Genomic DNA, 15,968 nt, shown 5'->3' on the forward strand with positions numbered 1-15,968 from the left:
TGAAGTGCCTCGGGACATTTTACTAAGTTAAAGATGCTATAAAACTGCGGTCGGCTACCACTCTTAAATACATCTTGAAATATTTTTTAATACAAGAAAAAAAGCAATTACGTTCTAAAACATGGCCTGATTGCATGGGTTCGTGGAAGATTTTGCGTTTGGTAATATGCAAATGAGTTTGAGCCAAAACTTGAACAAAAAATTCAGTTTGGGAAACTCGCGCAATTTTGCGCACAATTTGAACCTGGATTGACGATTGCGCCCAAAGCAGAACATTTAACGGGGGCTTTACTCGTTCGCCAGCGGATTAAGCTGAATGCTATTGCCAGGCGGTGTCAAGTTAGAGGAAGGACTCTTGGCCATCTCGGCCCACGGCTGAGGAGAGGCCGAAGACGTTTGGGGAGGAGGGCTTACCCCACGGGTTTACAGGCACCAACACTCAGACCTCCAGCTCTCTGAGGAGCAGTGTGTGAGCAGGCTGCGCTTCTGAAAGGAAGTGCTGACAGAGATATGCCATCTCCCACAGGCAGACCCATGCCTGGAACGCTCTGAGGGCAGCCTTCAATACTCCCCTCAACAGGTATCTGAATTCATTGTGGTGTGCTACATGTTGCACAACTTGGCCATTGCATACCAGGAGGAGGAAGAGGAGGACGACGACAAAGATGAGTCTGGTGAGGCCCCCATTGGATAGCCACACCATCCACGGGGGAGGCAGCATGGACATGCTGCCGGACCAACATTTGCACGTCCTAAATGGAGGAAACTGAGGGATGGAGCTAATATTGGACACGCTATGTGTTCCCATAAAATAACATCTCCAGTGAATGTTGGAATGACGAACAAGACACCAATGGTAAATGATGAGTCATAAATTGTACTGCAACAAACTCACAAAAACTCCCCCCACCAAAATAAAACCATACAATATGCAACATTATGTTGCAGGGCACTAAACAACAACAAAACTTCTTTACCGCCGCAAGTTTCAGCTCGGGCGCACAAAGTCCGTTGTGTAACGCTTGACTTAACACCAACACTCCTCTGACTTACATTTTCATCAAAACCTGCAGTCGAAGGGGCAAACTATTTTCAGGCGCTAACTTTAACGCACCACCGCAATTAACGCCCCGAAATCCAAAAAGCCCAAAATCCAGCCCAGAAGCTGTGAAGAGAAGAGGCAGGTTGACATTTTGGGGCTGCACCCTTCATTCCTGTTTTATTGAAGGTGCTATTCAATATCACCATTTACAATAAGCCTAGGGATCTTGGAATAAATATTAGAAATACAATACAAAAAAGTAGAAACAAATTAATCAAAACAGTGAACGCGTTGAATGGTGCTCAGTTATAGAATCTTTCGGTAAATATTTACTGATATAAATCGTGAAATCAAGATCTTTTATTTGTTTTTTTTGTTTAGCCAACTTAAATTAATCTAATTTGATTAACGTTACAAACAATGGCCACGATTTCTCCACATGCGGCAGGATCAATGCGGCCAGGGTTCCTGGCTTATTGAAAGCCAGCTTCCGACTCGAGCCGCTCTCTCCCGAAGCTTCCGATGATTGGGCTTCCTGGCCAATTAAGAGGAAGCCGGTCTGATGGCGTCATTTGATGACGTGTCATCAGCTGGTTTCCTTAAAGGGACCATGCCCACATAATTTTCAGAGTTCTTCTGTCATTGTTATGCAGCATTGAGGTGCTGCAGACACTGACGAGCACTATATAAAGGTGCATGGCTGCACACAGTCTCTGCCATGACTCCGCCCAGATGCTTATGGAGGGAGTCACAACATGCAGGAAGGTCCTCTTACCTTCCCATGGGCGGAAGGGACCTCCCCAGGACACCAACGCAGCCTGGTTGCATATTGCACAGGAGGGCACAAGCAGGGACATCATCAGGAGGACCTGGCTGCAGTGATGCAAGCCTTTCAATGATCTCAGCAGATCATAAAATGTTACTGCAAAGCCACACTCAATCCTCATCCTGCTGTGCCACTCATCACATCCCCATCACTCTGCCTTCCCTACCCAACCCCTGCACATCCTTACTCACATCAACTTACCTTGCACTTTCACCCATCTCTCTCTCTATCTACATTATCAATTCCCCATTTCACTCGACACCCCTCACACTCACCCTCATCCTAGTCCAATTATAGCAACTAACAACACTCAAGGGTAGGCACTTGGGTCCTTTAAAATGTTCATGTATAGTTAATGTTGATGTGTTGTCAAACATTGACATTTTTATTTTCAGCACTTTGCGTTCTTGGACAGATTTATGGACACCTTTGGAAGTAGTTTAGTGAGTTGTAGTGAATGGTGAGACATAAGGGTATCCCCCACAATGGTGATGAGTGTTAAAGGAATGGGTTGGACATTGCAGGGGTGCTTTATGGAGCTGGTGTGGGGTGGTGCCAACCTGGTGCATCATGTGGCAGTCAGGGTGCACAGTGTGAAGTGAAGCAAATGGTGAGGCCATCACTGGCCTTCCAGGCAGCAATGTGCTCGGGTGCTGATGCCCTGTGTCCTGTGCAGCATCGAGTGATTGCGGAGAAAGTTGGTGTTGCTGTTGGTGATGCTGGTGTGTTTAGTGATGTTGGTCTTGGGGCTGATCATGGTGGGATTCTAAGGACCAAGGTGAGATATTTTCAAGGGCACCAATTCTGCTGAATAGATGGCAGGTGAGGTTGAAATGACAGAAGCGATCTGTCAATGGTGAGAGAGGTTGCTATCTGAGGTTGAAACCCGAGGCACAGTAAACCTGTCAAAAAGTTGGTAAAATTGGAAGTACCTGCTCTTAACCATCTTAACTACCATTTAAGTACCTTTTTAATTATGTAAATTACCTGTCCCACAGCTTGCTGTCAGGTCTGCTATCCGAACGCAGATCTGACAGTTCAGAAACTGACATGGAGGCGGGTTTGGAGCGGGATCCCGACCCGCTGTCAATCAGGGCCATATTGACAGCGGGCCCGCCTCCAAACCCACACTCACAGGGCTGGGAAGATTTCGGTCAATAATTCTAAGTAACTCTGAGGAGATTACATTTATTTGAGTCAATATTAACTGCACACATTCTGTGTTCCACCAAAATGTTACATCAACATTCTTGAAACAACAAACGCATTACTGATTTCACGCCGTGTCACTGTCTATAGTGTTAAAAAGCCCATGCACTCCACAGTGTATCCTGAGATTGAAATGCTGATGTCCATGGTATAAGGTTTTAAACCGTGAAAGTGTTTGGGGTCTACCAATAAAAGGAAATGTGAAAAGATCAAAACTGCATAGATAATGTGAGAGGTTGACAAATCATAGACATTACATGATAGCAGGTGGACATTCAGTTACTTGCGTTCATCCTAAACTACAGTCGTCTCCTCTAATCCCGTTCCACGGCATTGTTTTATAGTTCAGCTATTTGGATACCAATCCAATTGCATTTTAAGTGATGCTATTTTCTCTGCTTCTATAGCCACTTGTAGTAAAAGCTTCTGGATTCGAAGACTAACTCAAATGAATGCAATCCCTATGCTTATCCCAGAGGTGCAGATGAATTCATTTGAAACTAGATGTTAATGGTTTCCATGTGCTTACATATTCAATTAAGATTAATCATAGTCAGGTTCGAATGCTTTAAGCAATTTTTACAACATTATAGAGCTCTGTGATAAAACTGAATAATTTATTTGCTTGCCAATTTTCTCTCCTCCTGAAAGTATTGGCTTGTTGATAGGATTTAGTTCCATGGGATGTCTTGCCTAAATGACTGTTATTTATGTATGAGCCCTAACAGTCGGTATCAGGAGCCTATTCACTCATACAGTTCATCACAAGCAAATCAGCAGGAATTATTTCGTTAGATTCCTAAAATGTGCTGCTGTCTGACTCCTACATTCAGGAAGTATTCTGTGCTTGGATAAAGGTTTCTGTTTAATTAGAGTGAATGACAAGGGATTTGGTTCATTAGAATTCGATAAAATGTAGGTAAAAGGGAAGTAGAATGGTTCATTTGATCAGGATGGTGCCTGAATTTTTCATGAGATAAATATTACTTCAAAGATGTTTACCCTTTAAAGGAAAAGCCAAATCAACCTACAGTTTTATCCTTGTTCAAGCAATAAATCAAGCTTCTTAATCTGATGTTGGAGATTTTCTGTTGGCATCCATTTCTCTGGCAAGGAGGACATTGCTTGATGCAACTGTGTCCTGCAGACTGGGAGATGTCTCCTGAAAGATCCAGGGGCAAAACAGTTGCCATTTTGACAGCCACTGGCAAAGCCCTGGTCCAGGAGACAGCGAGTGCTGCTGCAATAGTCTATCTGTTGAAGCACAGCCTCCTGATGCACTGCTCCTCAGAGATATCCAAGAAATTGACGCTGTGGGCTGGCTAAGGTCTTCTACAAGTAGCTCCTCTCATTGCTGTCTTTTAACGGGCTCTCCTGCGTCCTGGCTGTTGGTTACACCCTGCATTTATTTTTCTAAAACTGCCTCCTTTAATCAGTTGGTATGTTGATGCACCCACACTGCTGTGAACACAGGATGCTATTGGCTCCCAGGCATACAGGCATTTGTACTATGACCACTAGCGACAGAAAGACCCGTACGCCTCACATCAGCAGCATTCTTATAATATAACAGCACCTCAGTACTAACATTGAAACTGTCAAAGAAGGAGAAATCACTATTCTTATGTTCAAACATTCAGTTTGTGTGGGTGACTCGCGTTTCTTCGTGTGACGCAAGTTAATGATTAATGTTTTCATATTGGTTTTATTAAAACTGTTTCTTTGCGTTTTATTATTTATCTGATTTTCATGAATCAAAGCAATGAGATTTTCTTTGCTTTCACTTCCCTTCCTATTTGCTAAACCTGATTTAGAACCATTGATCAGTGATAACAAACACTTCACTTTGCATGTTTAAGTCCACAGTTTAGCTACTTTTGCCATATTTTTCATACAATAACTGAGTACAATCATCTAAAACTCTCTTCTTCCAAGGCAAATTCCCCAGTATTACTATGTGCAACTTACAAATGCACAATGTTGATAAGAAAATAACCCCAATAATTTTAGGAGGAAGATCTAGTGGAAGATTCATAATTTGCTTTTCTATTGACGTGTATGGTGATTTAAGCTATTCTTAAAGGCGTAGAATACAACTAATTGGACCAACCCTGCCCCTGTCTACCTGTCAAAATATTAATTCAACTTGTACAACAATGATTTTCTTAAAGCAGAAAAACAGGCAACCCAGAGCAGGTGCCCGTGATAGTGAGCATTTGTACTGGTAGTGCCTCCACCAGCAATAGCAGTGTTAATGAGCATTGCTTATTCAGCAGTACAACTGCAGTGAATACTTAAATCTGATTTACATAGATTCTCAACATGTCACCAAAATCTATTCCAATATATGCGCCAAGAAGGGTTGAGTAGCACAAATTAAGGAAAGGTATCTTCTTACCTTTTCCATATTTTGATGGGTGTAGTCTCAATGCACACTCAAAGTGGAAAATTGTCATCTCCTCTATATTGTTGATTGTGAGGAAGAAAATCCTGATGTTTCTTGTCATAGTCACAAGATGTGTGGGGTCATTTTCCAAGCTTGCACTTCTGCAGGTAACCTGGCCCACTGGCAGTGCATTATCGGAAAACCACGGGCCCATTTCATCACCACAATACTTCAGGGTAGTCATTATCTATTTGCACACAAGTTAAAGGATTCTCATAACAAAAACTGAAAATGCTGGAAATACGGCAGATTTGGCTGAATCTGTGAAGGAAACAGACAAGTTAACATTTTCAGGTGCAGACCTCTTTTGGGAAAACATTAATTAGTTTCTTTCCCAAAATTAACTCGGCCAAGGAGAAAAGGCAAAACTTTATGTACATGTCCATCAATATTTTTCATTTTCTTTTCTTGCAGAAAGAATATTCTTTGCAATCCAAGTCACACAGTGAAAATAGAAAACATATACTGAATGGCTCGGGTAAGCTCTCATTCTAAGTTACACGCTCTAAGTCAAGCCAGAACAAAAACATGCACATGCAGATTTCAAGTTAGAAAATGTAATCAAATTAGATTACGTTTAATGAAAAATATCCAGATTAAAACACACTAGAGCTGGACTGTTTGGCTGAAGGGTATACTTGCTAAGATTCATTGAGGATCCCATGAAGTCAATGCATATCTTCATTATAGTGTATTAAACCACCAATAATCAGGAGGCTGTGTGAATAACTGAACAATTGGTATGCAAGTTAAAACAGTATGAACCACACAACTAAAAAGCAAATACTACATTTAGGTGTGGAATTTGCTCGGAGGTGCTCCTGCTCAGGAGCCGTAACTTCACCAGAAATGCGGTGGTAATGTAGTTTACCAGCACAATGGGGGTCTGCTCCACATTTCCGCTGAAATTTTTGGTGGAGAGGGTGCACCTCTAAGGGAATTCCAGGCCTAAAATAGATTTCACATGAAACTTCAATCTATACTCAATTTACCCTCGACTGCGAGACTTAACCTTGTCCTATTTTCAAACATGCAGGAAGGGCCTCTGTTAATGTTTGAGCAAACAGTGGCATTCAAAACTTTTGAGTATGTAATGCCGTCTTTATATTGGCTCTGAAATTGCGGTCGGCGGCATAGCTAAGGAATAAATCCACACTTACCGAATGCAAGGCCCCCTTTAAAAACTTGCGTTGTTTTGCTGCGGATTTGTGCGCAGCGCAGTGGCCCACCGATCCCAGGGGCGTACCGTGTGCATGAGCATACCTGGGATCATGTGTGGTGCGCACCAATCACGAAACATAAATCTCTGATGTCATAATGCTTCAGGCGATGTAAATATCCTGTATGTGTGTCTAGGTTTCTTGTATGTAAAAGTTTCACTGCAGGAAAATTGCATTTCATTAATAGTTTGTTAAATTGATTCAAATCGTGAAAGCTTCAGGGAATAGTCAGCTATGTCACGGCATTTCAAACAGTTAACCGAAAAACTAGACACTTGGGTGCGAAATTTGGTAGCGCCCCATTTGGGGCACTAACTTTTAAAAGTTTAGCGCCTCTGGAAGGAAGGGGGGCAGGAAATGAGGCGCTAATGACCTCAGTGGGGCGCTGCAGGCGTGCTAATTATAGAGCGCTACCCAATTTCAGGTGACTTGTATTCAGCAATCATCCTTCAATCCTTCACACTGGTTGATTCCAGCTCTTAAATGGGAGGTACTATCCAGCTGCACCTGCTCATTTTCAGGATTGTTGCACTTGAGTCAGATTTCTAAGCAACTGAGAACACTTTGAGGAATGGCTGGTGCAAATCCCGCTGCAAGGGAGAGGGCCACGCATTTCAACAATGTGGCATTGGGACATTAGCGGGGGCAGTAGAGAGAAAGAGGGAATCGCTGTTCCCCGCATCTGGAAAAAGGCCATCGCCACAGGTCTTCATGGCGATGTGGCGAGAAGCAGCCGACGAGTTGTCTTCTTGCTATCAGCCACTGGGAAAGTAGTCACTAGAGTCCTCCTCAACTGTCTTCTCCCTGTGGCCAAGGAGCTTCTCCCGGAGTCGCAGTGCGAATTTTGTCCTTACGGGGCACAATGAACATGATTTTTGCAGCACAACAGCACCAGCCCTTACACATGGCCTTCTTTGACCTTACAAAGGCCTTTGACACTGTCAACCGTAAGGGTCTATGGAGCAGCCTCCTCCATTTCGGATGCCCCCAAAAGTTCGTCAACATCCTCTGCCTGCTCCATGACGACATGCAGACCATGATCCTTACCAACGGATCCATTACAGACCCAATCCACGTCCGGACCGGGGTCAAACAGGTCTGCGTCATCGCCTCAACTCTCTTCTCAATCTTCCTCGCTGCCATGCTGCACCTCACAGTCAACAAGCTCCCCGCTGGAGTGGAACTAAACTGCAGAACCAGTGGGAATCTGTTCAACCTTCGCCATCTGCAGGCCAGATCCAAGACCACGCCAATTCTTTGTTGTCGAGCTACAGTACGCGGACGATGCCTGCGTCTGCGCACACACAGAGGCTGAACTCCAGGACATAGTCGACGTATTTACTGAGGCGTACAAAAGCATGGGCCTTACGCTAAACATTCGTAAGATGAAGGTCCTCCACTAGCCTGTCTTCGCCGCACAGCACTGCCCCCCAGTCATCAAGATCCATAGCGCAGCCCTGGACAAGGTGGACCATTTCCCATATCTCGGGAGCCTCTTATCAACAAGAGCAGGCATTGACGATGAGATTCAACACCGCCTCCAGTACACCAGTGCAGCCTTCAGCCGCCTGAGGAAAAGAGTGTTCGAAGACCAGGCCCTCAAATCTGCCACCAAGCTCATGGTCTACAGGGCTGTAGTAATACCCGCCCTCCTGTATGGCTCAGAGACATGGACCATGTACAGTAGACACATCAAGTCATTGGAGAAATACCACCAACGATGTCTCCGCAAGATCCTACAAATCCCCTGGGAGGACAGACACACCAACATTAACATCCTCGACCAGGCCAACATCCCCAGCATTGAAGCACTGACCACACTTGATCAGCTCTGCTGGGCAGGTTACATTGTCCGCATGCCAGACACGACACTCCCAAAGCAAGCGCTCTACTTGGAACTCCTTCACGGCAAACGAGCCAAAGGTGGGCAGAGGAAACGTTACAAGGACACCCTCAAAGCCTCCCTGATAAAATGCAACATCCCCACTGACATCTGGGAGTCCCTGGCCAAAGAACGCCCTAGGTTGAGGAATTGCATCTGGAAGGGCGCTGAGCACCTCGAGTCTCATCACTGAGAGCATGCAGAAATCAAGCACAGCCACGGAAAGAGCGTGTGGCAAACCTGTCCCACCCTCCCTTACTATCAACGACTATGTGTCCCACCTGTGACAGAGACTGTGGCTCTCATATTGGACTGTTCAGCCACCTAAGGACTCATCTTAAGAGTGGAAGCAAGTCTTCCTCGATTCCAAGGGACTACCTATGATGATGATGATAAAGGGGAGCCAGTGGATGTCGTTTATTTGGATTTCCAGAAGGCATTCAATAAGGTGCCAAGTAAAAAGATACTGCACAAGTTAAGAGCTCAAGGGGTTGAGGGTATTAAATTAGCATGGATAGAGGATTGGCTAATTACCAAAAAACAGAGTCGGGATAAATGGGTCATTTTCAGGTTGGCAAACTGTAACTAGTGGGGTGCCACAGGGATCAGTGCTGGGCCTCAACTATTTACAATCCATATTAATGACTTGGATGAAGGGACCTAGTGTAATGTAGCCAAATTTAGTGGTGATACAAAGATAGGTGGGAAAGCAAGTTCGGAGGAGGACACAAAGAATCTACAAAGGGATATAGATAGGCTAAGTGAGTGGGCAAAAATTTGGCAGATGGAGTATAATGTGGGAAAATGTGAGGTTATCCACTTTGGTAGGAAAAATAAGAAAGCAAATTATTATTTAAATGGGGAGAGATTACAAAATGCTACGGTACAGAGGGATCTGGGGGTCCCTGTACATGAAACACAAAAGATTAGCATGCAGATACAGCAAGTAATTAGGAAGGTAAATGGAATGTTGGCATTTATTGCAAGGGGGATGGAGTATAAAAGTAGGGAAGTCCTGCTACAACTGTACAGGGCGTTGGTGAGACCACACCTGGAGAACTGCGTACAGTTTTGGTCTCCTTATTTAAGGAGGGATATACTTGCAGTGGAAGCTGTTCAGAGAAGGCTCACGAGGTTGATTCCTGAAATGAAGGGGTTGTCTTATGAAGAAAGGTTGAGCAGGTTGGGCCTATACTCATTGGAGTTTAGAAGAATGAGAGGTGATCTTATTGAAACGTATAAGATTCTGAGGGGGCTTGACAGGGTAGATGCAGAGAGGATGTTTCCCCTCATGGGGGAATCTGGAAATAGGGGACATAGTTTCAGAATAAGGGGTCGCCCATTTAAAATGGAAATGAGGAGAAATTTCTTCTCTCAGGGAGTCACGAATCTTTGGAATTCTCTACCCCAGAGAGCTGTGGAGGCTGGGTCATTGAATATATTTAAGGTGGTGATAGACAGATTTTTGAGTCAAGGCTTATGGGGAGCAGGCACGGAAGTGGAGTTGAGGCCAAGACTAGATTAGCCATGATCTTATTGAATGGTGGAGCGGGCTCAAGGGTCAAACGGCCTACTCCTGCTCCTATTTCTTATGTTCTTAACTTTGATTGAAGTTTTCAGGATATTAAGGGGAACAGATAGGATAGATAGAGTGAAACTATTTCCGCTAGTTGAGGAGTCTAGGACTAGGGACAAAGTCTAAAACTTAGAGCCAGACCTTTCAAGAGTGAAACTAGGAAACACTTCTACTTACAAAGGGTGGTAGAAGTTTGGGACTCTCTACCACAAAAGACAATTGATGCTAAATCAATTATTAATTTTAAATTGGAGTTTGATAGCTTTTTGTTAACCAAAGGTATTAAGGGATATGGGCCAAAGGCGGGTATATCCAGTTAGGTCGCTGATCAGCCATGATCTCATTGAATGGCGGAACAGGCTAGAGGGGCTGAATGGCCTACTCCTGTTCCTAAGTTCCTATGAAGGAATTGCGATATATATCCAAGTCAGGATGCTGCGAGACTTGGAGGGGAACTTGGAAAATAATGCCGTTCCCATGCACCTGCTGCCTTTGTCATTTTAAGTGGTGGAGGTCTCAGGTTTGGGAGGTGTTGCTGAAGCAGCCTTGGCAAGTTGCTATAGTATATACTGTAGCCATTGTACACAATGGTGGAGGGGTGGGTATTTAGGCTAGTGGATGAGGTTCTGATTTCACAAACTGCCTTGCCCTGGGTAGTGTTGAGCTTCTTAATAATGTTGCAGCTGCACCCATTCAGGCAAGTGGAGAATATTCCATCACATTCCTGAATTTTGCCTTGTAGATTTTGGAGAGGCTTTGGAGAGTCAGGAGGTGAGCCACTCACCACAGAATATCCAGCCTCTGACCTGCTCTAGTAGCCACGGTGTTTATGTGATTGGTCCAGTTAAGTTTTTGAGAGAACCCAGCAAATCTGCCACCCCAGTCTGAGGTGAAAGGCAAAGTGTCAGTATTCTTATCTTGTTAATTTTCATGAGGTCATAAAATGCCTTTTTCATCTGTTCTCACCATTCCATGATGTATGGCTGTGGGAAACTCACTTGACTAGTTCCACCTAGACATTTCATACTCTGCTCTGCATTGCAGGGTGCCCTCTATTCCAGAGCAGGAATTCTTCTTTTGTTGCATCTCCTGGAATTACAACTCCAGAGTAGCATCCTGAAAAGGAACAGTCCTGCTCCTGTCCTTCCTTACTGTAAACCCTGAACTATCAGCAAAACTTCCAATTTGGCAATGTGCAGCTGTGTTTAAGGTGTGAGCAGCGACTCTTTAAGAACCACTGACTTGCTGGATATCCCACCCTGTGCATTCCAATCTGTTAATTATTAAAATGACTGCAGCTTTCCATGCTATTTATACACATAGTGTTCTCACTGGTACTGTTATGGCACCCCATAATCAGCCCCGTCATTTCCTGAGTTAAAGTTTATGAAAAGTATAAGCTTCAGCTTTCATGCTGTATTACCATATAATCCTAAAAGTTACAATCAAGACTTTGTGAATAGTTTCCAAGTTTTATAAATAACAATATCGATAAGTTTAGGTTACTGAGAATGTTTCTTTTCTCATTTGCCTAGTATCCATAAGTGAGTAACTAATTAAAATAAATAACTTGTATCTCACAGCAGAGTGACCATCACTTCTAACTTTAGAAAAGATGCGGCTTTTTGCGTTACTGAGGAAAGTCTATTTTCAAACAAAACACATTTTAAGATGTAAATGAGATCATGAGCATTAGTCATTTAAAAAATGACCAAACAACTTCAGTGATCTCTTCTGAATTTAGTAAAGGCAGTACCATTTTTATTAAATAAGTTAGAAAAAATATATATTAAGTTTCCAAAGCAATGTCAACACGAATGAAAGCCGTGTGTGTGCACCAAATAACCTGTTGGGTGTAACTGCCTTAGGAACACTTGTAATATTCTTTTATATGGGTTCTGATGTATGTTTATTCCCACGTACATATGGTTGTAGGTACGTTGTCCCGGAGCTTACACGGAATTATATTATTTCAATTGATCTGGCAGTACAAATATGAAAGCATTGATACTAACAGCAGGTGCAGGAGGTGGGGGTGCAGTTTATAAGTCCATCATTCACATTGCCTGATCAGAACCATTTTAACTATTTAAACTATCAAAAGTATTTTTGTGTTTAAAAAAAATACATCTGCATTTTCATGTTCATCTGCCCACTCTGGGTATCCCCACACCATGAGGGATGAGCAGGTGACCTACTCCCAATTGACACACAATAGTGGCCCTGGATGACTTGCCTTCAGTTTTACCTGATGCCCTGTCCAGAAGGTCCTATTCCACTCGCTACCATCACCTTTATGGCCTGGCCAGGGACGGATTAACGGTGCCTCGGGCCCTGGGTGGTACCCCGGCCATGGGCCCCCACTCCCATTCACATTCTGCAGTAAATGATACTGTGATGTCACTCATTTAATATTTGATTATATTTCCAAACAATCAGACCAATACCTTGATGAAACCCTGTATAAACAATAAACAACAACGCTTTAATTTTTTTAAATCCTTACATTTTGAAACTAAATTGACAATGACAACAATTTAGAACAAGGCAGTGCAATTTTTTTGGGAGACCATCATTTATTATTTGCATTTCATTTTGTCTACAGAGGCAACTACAAGTATAACATTACATTGGTCTTTTTCTAGATTTTTGTCGGCTAAACTCATCAATGATTTTGAGAAGTCAAGTCCTCTCAGTACTTCGCTCTCGATGTTCATGATTGAAAGACTATTAAGTCGATCTTGTCCCATTTGGTACCTGACCTCATCCTTGATGCGTTTTAGTTTCAAGAGGGACTGCTCACCACTGCAATTTTATACCATCATCGACAGATTTATCCAAAGAGCTGTTTCAATGTTAGAAAAGGTTTGGGTGAAGGCGTGTGTGAAGAGGAATTGGTACACTCTCAGCTCTGCTGACTTAGTTTGTTTAACACAAATTGAGGTTTGAAGCTCCGTTGAGGATGCCAGCAAGCTAGAAAACTGGATGAATTCACTTTCAATCATAGGTTCCAGATCTTTGGGAAAGGAGCGGGCAAGATTTGCTGCAGCTTGTTTAATACAAAATAATGACAAAAACTTTATTAGATAATTCTACAAACATTAGTGTTGGATGAGACCATGTCATTTCAGTACAACACGCTGGGCCAGAAGTGTTGTCTAGTGCCACCGTGCCAGGCACTGCAGGCGTCTAGAGTCTGTTTACATCAAGTGGAGAATACCATGCGCCTGAGCCCTCGCGGCTTCGCCCTGCTCTTGCTACGTCACTTATGTCAATACTGTTTACCCTTACCCTTAATCCAACCCTGTATGGCCCCACACTAGGCTTGGGCCCCGGGCGACCGCCCCATCCACCACCCCCCTCACTCTTTAATCCGTCCCTGGACCTGGCTGAGATTGGCTATTCAAATGTGGGGATCGTTAAAATATTTTTTTTTGATGATTGCCTTTAATAAATTACTGCATTTTTTTAAGGTTGGTGAATTGGTTAAAAAAACAATTTCCTTCCGCATTTAACCTGAAATGGCCGAAATTTTACCTGGTCTTTGTGGATCCTGAGATGTGTGCACATCATGTCAGTGATGCCATCGCACTAATTTGTATGATGTGCACGTTGCATGTCGCATACATTTGTCATCACATGATGGCATCACTAACGTGCTTTGTGTGCATGTTGGGATGACCTGGAAGTGAATCTGCTCTAACTGTAGAATTCAAGATCAATTGATCATACTTGGATAAATCAACTCTCCGATGTTTTACTGTATATTTTTATTCAGAGTCTGTGAAAATACTGATGGATCCAATGCATAAGCACACTGATCGTTTTGTGTGTGCTGCCAAATATTAAAGCATGATGTAAAATGGATGTGCAAAACAAAACATTTTCAGTTGACACCATCCAAGATTCCTGAAGAACAAACCGTGCCAAACATAGTTTCATGCAAGCATAGACTTGCCAGAACTGCCACTGAAGCCCATAAGAGTCGTACTAGGAAGTGTGTATGTAATGGTGGATTGTCATTTAGTTTACCTGTGCCTTTTTGTTAGTCACTTTTTGGTTTTCTTCAGTGTTAATGATGTCCCAAATTTACCTGTGTCATTTTGGTTTCCAATTTTTCCCTCCTGAATTTCTTTCTGCTTTTGATACCAAATGTGGAAACTGAAACACACAAAAATATCCGGGTTTGTAAAAATAAAAAAAACTTTAATGATCCTTATCTATGTCTGACTTAGGAGCGTTTAATACTGACCGTGGATACCTGATGAGCACAGAAAATGTGTTTTTAAAATTGACAAAACTCGTGAGTTAATGCTAGCATGGGAGGTGTGCTTCAAACACTCCCTTAAATTCATCACAATGATAGCTCTATCACTCTGCTGCTTACACAAAGCACGGGAGAAGAGTCATCTGGCTTATCTCCATGCTCGTAAAAGTCAATCGAATTTGAACATGAGAAAATATCTAATTCCCTCGTGCCCCCTCTGTAAAGTCCTTACACAATACCACAAATTCACACGAGGCACATTCCATGGACAAGGTCACTCTATGACCTGAACCTTTATTCACGGGACCAAGAAGTGATGACCCTGTGTGGGACCTCCCTTTATATACCTGGGTGACCAGGTGAGGAGTGTCTCCCACAAGTTCGCCCCCTGTGGTCAAGGTGTGCATTTCTTATGCATATACAGTATTGCAGTGTTGTTACATAAAGGTTACATACATGACATCACCTCCCCTTCAACATCTTATTGGGATCATAGGTTAAGTCTCTCGGGTGGTCTGCGCTCTCTCATGGAACGCCGCAGTTGAGGCTCTGGTTGTTGAGCCTTGATATGCATCTCTGTCAACTGTGGTGATTCCGGCCTGTCCGGGCTGACCGCAGGGACTGTGCATGCTGCAGAATGTTCTTGTTGCTCGTTCACTGGCGGTGGTGTGAATACCATCTCATGATCTTCCTCAGGTTCCTCAGTGTCCATGCTGAACCTTTTTTTTACTTGGTCCAGATGCTTGCGGCATATCTGCCCATTGTTAAGTTTAACCACTATGACCCTATTCCCCTCTTTGTCTATTACAGTACCCTTGAGCCATTTGGGCCGCAAAGCGTTATTGAGAACAAATACGGGATCATCAATTTCTATACAACTCCCCCTTGAATTTCGGTCATGGTACTCGTTTTGGGACTGGCGCTTGCCCTCAACAATGTCGGACAGGGCTGGATGAATGAGGGACAGCCGGGTTTTGAGTGTTTGTTTCAAGAGTAGCTCCGAGGGCGGGACCCCCGTGAGCGAGTGCGGTCGGGACCTATAGGCCAGCAGCAGGCGGGATAGGCGGCATTGAAGGGAGGGTCCTTGAATCCTGAGCATGCTTTGCTTTATGATTTGGACCGCATGTTCCACCTGGCCATTGGAGACTGGCTTGAACGGTGCTGACCTGACATGGTTAATGCCATTACCCGACATGAACTCCCGGAATTCGTAGCTTGTGAAACATGGGCCATTATCGCTAATAAGGATGTCCGCCAAGCCGTGGGTCGCAAAGACTGCGCGCAGTCTCTCCACAGTGGTGGATGTCGTGCACAAATTCAAAATGATGCACTCGATCCATTTCGAGTACGCATCAACCACAATGAGAAATATTTTTCCCATGAACGGGCCCACGTAGTCGACGTGAATACGTGACCATGGCCTGGTGGGCCAGGGCCACGGGCTGAGCGGGGTTTCCCTGGGGGCATTACCCAGCTGGGCACACGTCGTGCACCTGCGAA

The 15,968-nt window shown here is 43.7% G+C and overlaps 1 protein-coding gene across 7 annotated transcripts in view; it reads left to right on the forward strand.

Moving 5' to 3' along the window:
- The window catches only part of LOC139276706 (protein FAM107B-like), a 270,434-nt gene that overhangs the window by 137,678 nt on the left and 116,788 nt on the right, over positions 1-15,968 (forward strand). For 5 of the 7 annotated variants that reach the window (XM_070894681.1, XM_070894687.1, XM_070894682.1 and 2 more), the window contains one exon: positions 5,938-6,001. The exons of the other annotated variants lie outside the window; for them this stretch is intronic. In XM_070894681.1, coding sequence (XP_070750782.1) covers positions 5,938-6,001 — 64 coding nt within the window. The remainder of the gene's footprint in view (positions 1-5,937; positions 6,002-15,968) is intronic. 7 annotated transcript variants of the gene reach the window in all.

The sequence above is a fragment of the Pristiophorus japonicus genome, chromosome 12 (genome assembly GCF_044704955.1).
Source record: "Pristiophorus japonicus isolate sPriJap1 chromosome 12, sPriJap1.hap1, whole genome shotgun sequence".
Lineage (NCBI taxonomy): Eukaryota > Metazoa > Chordata > Chondrichthyes > Pristiophoridae > Pristiophorus > Pristiophorus japonicus.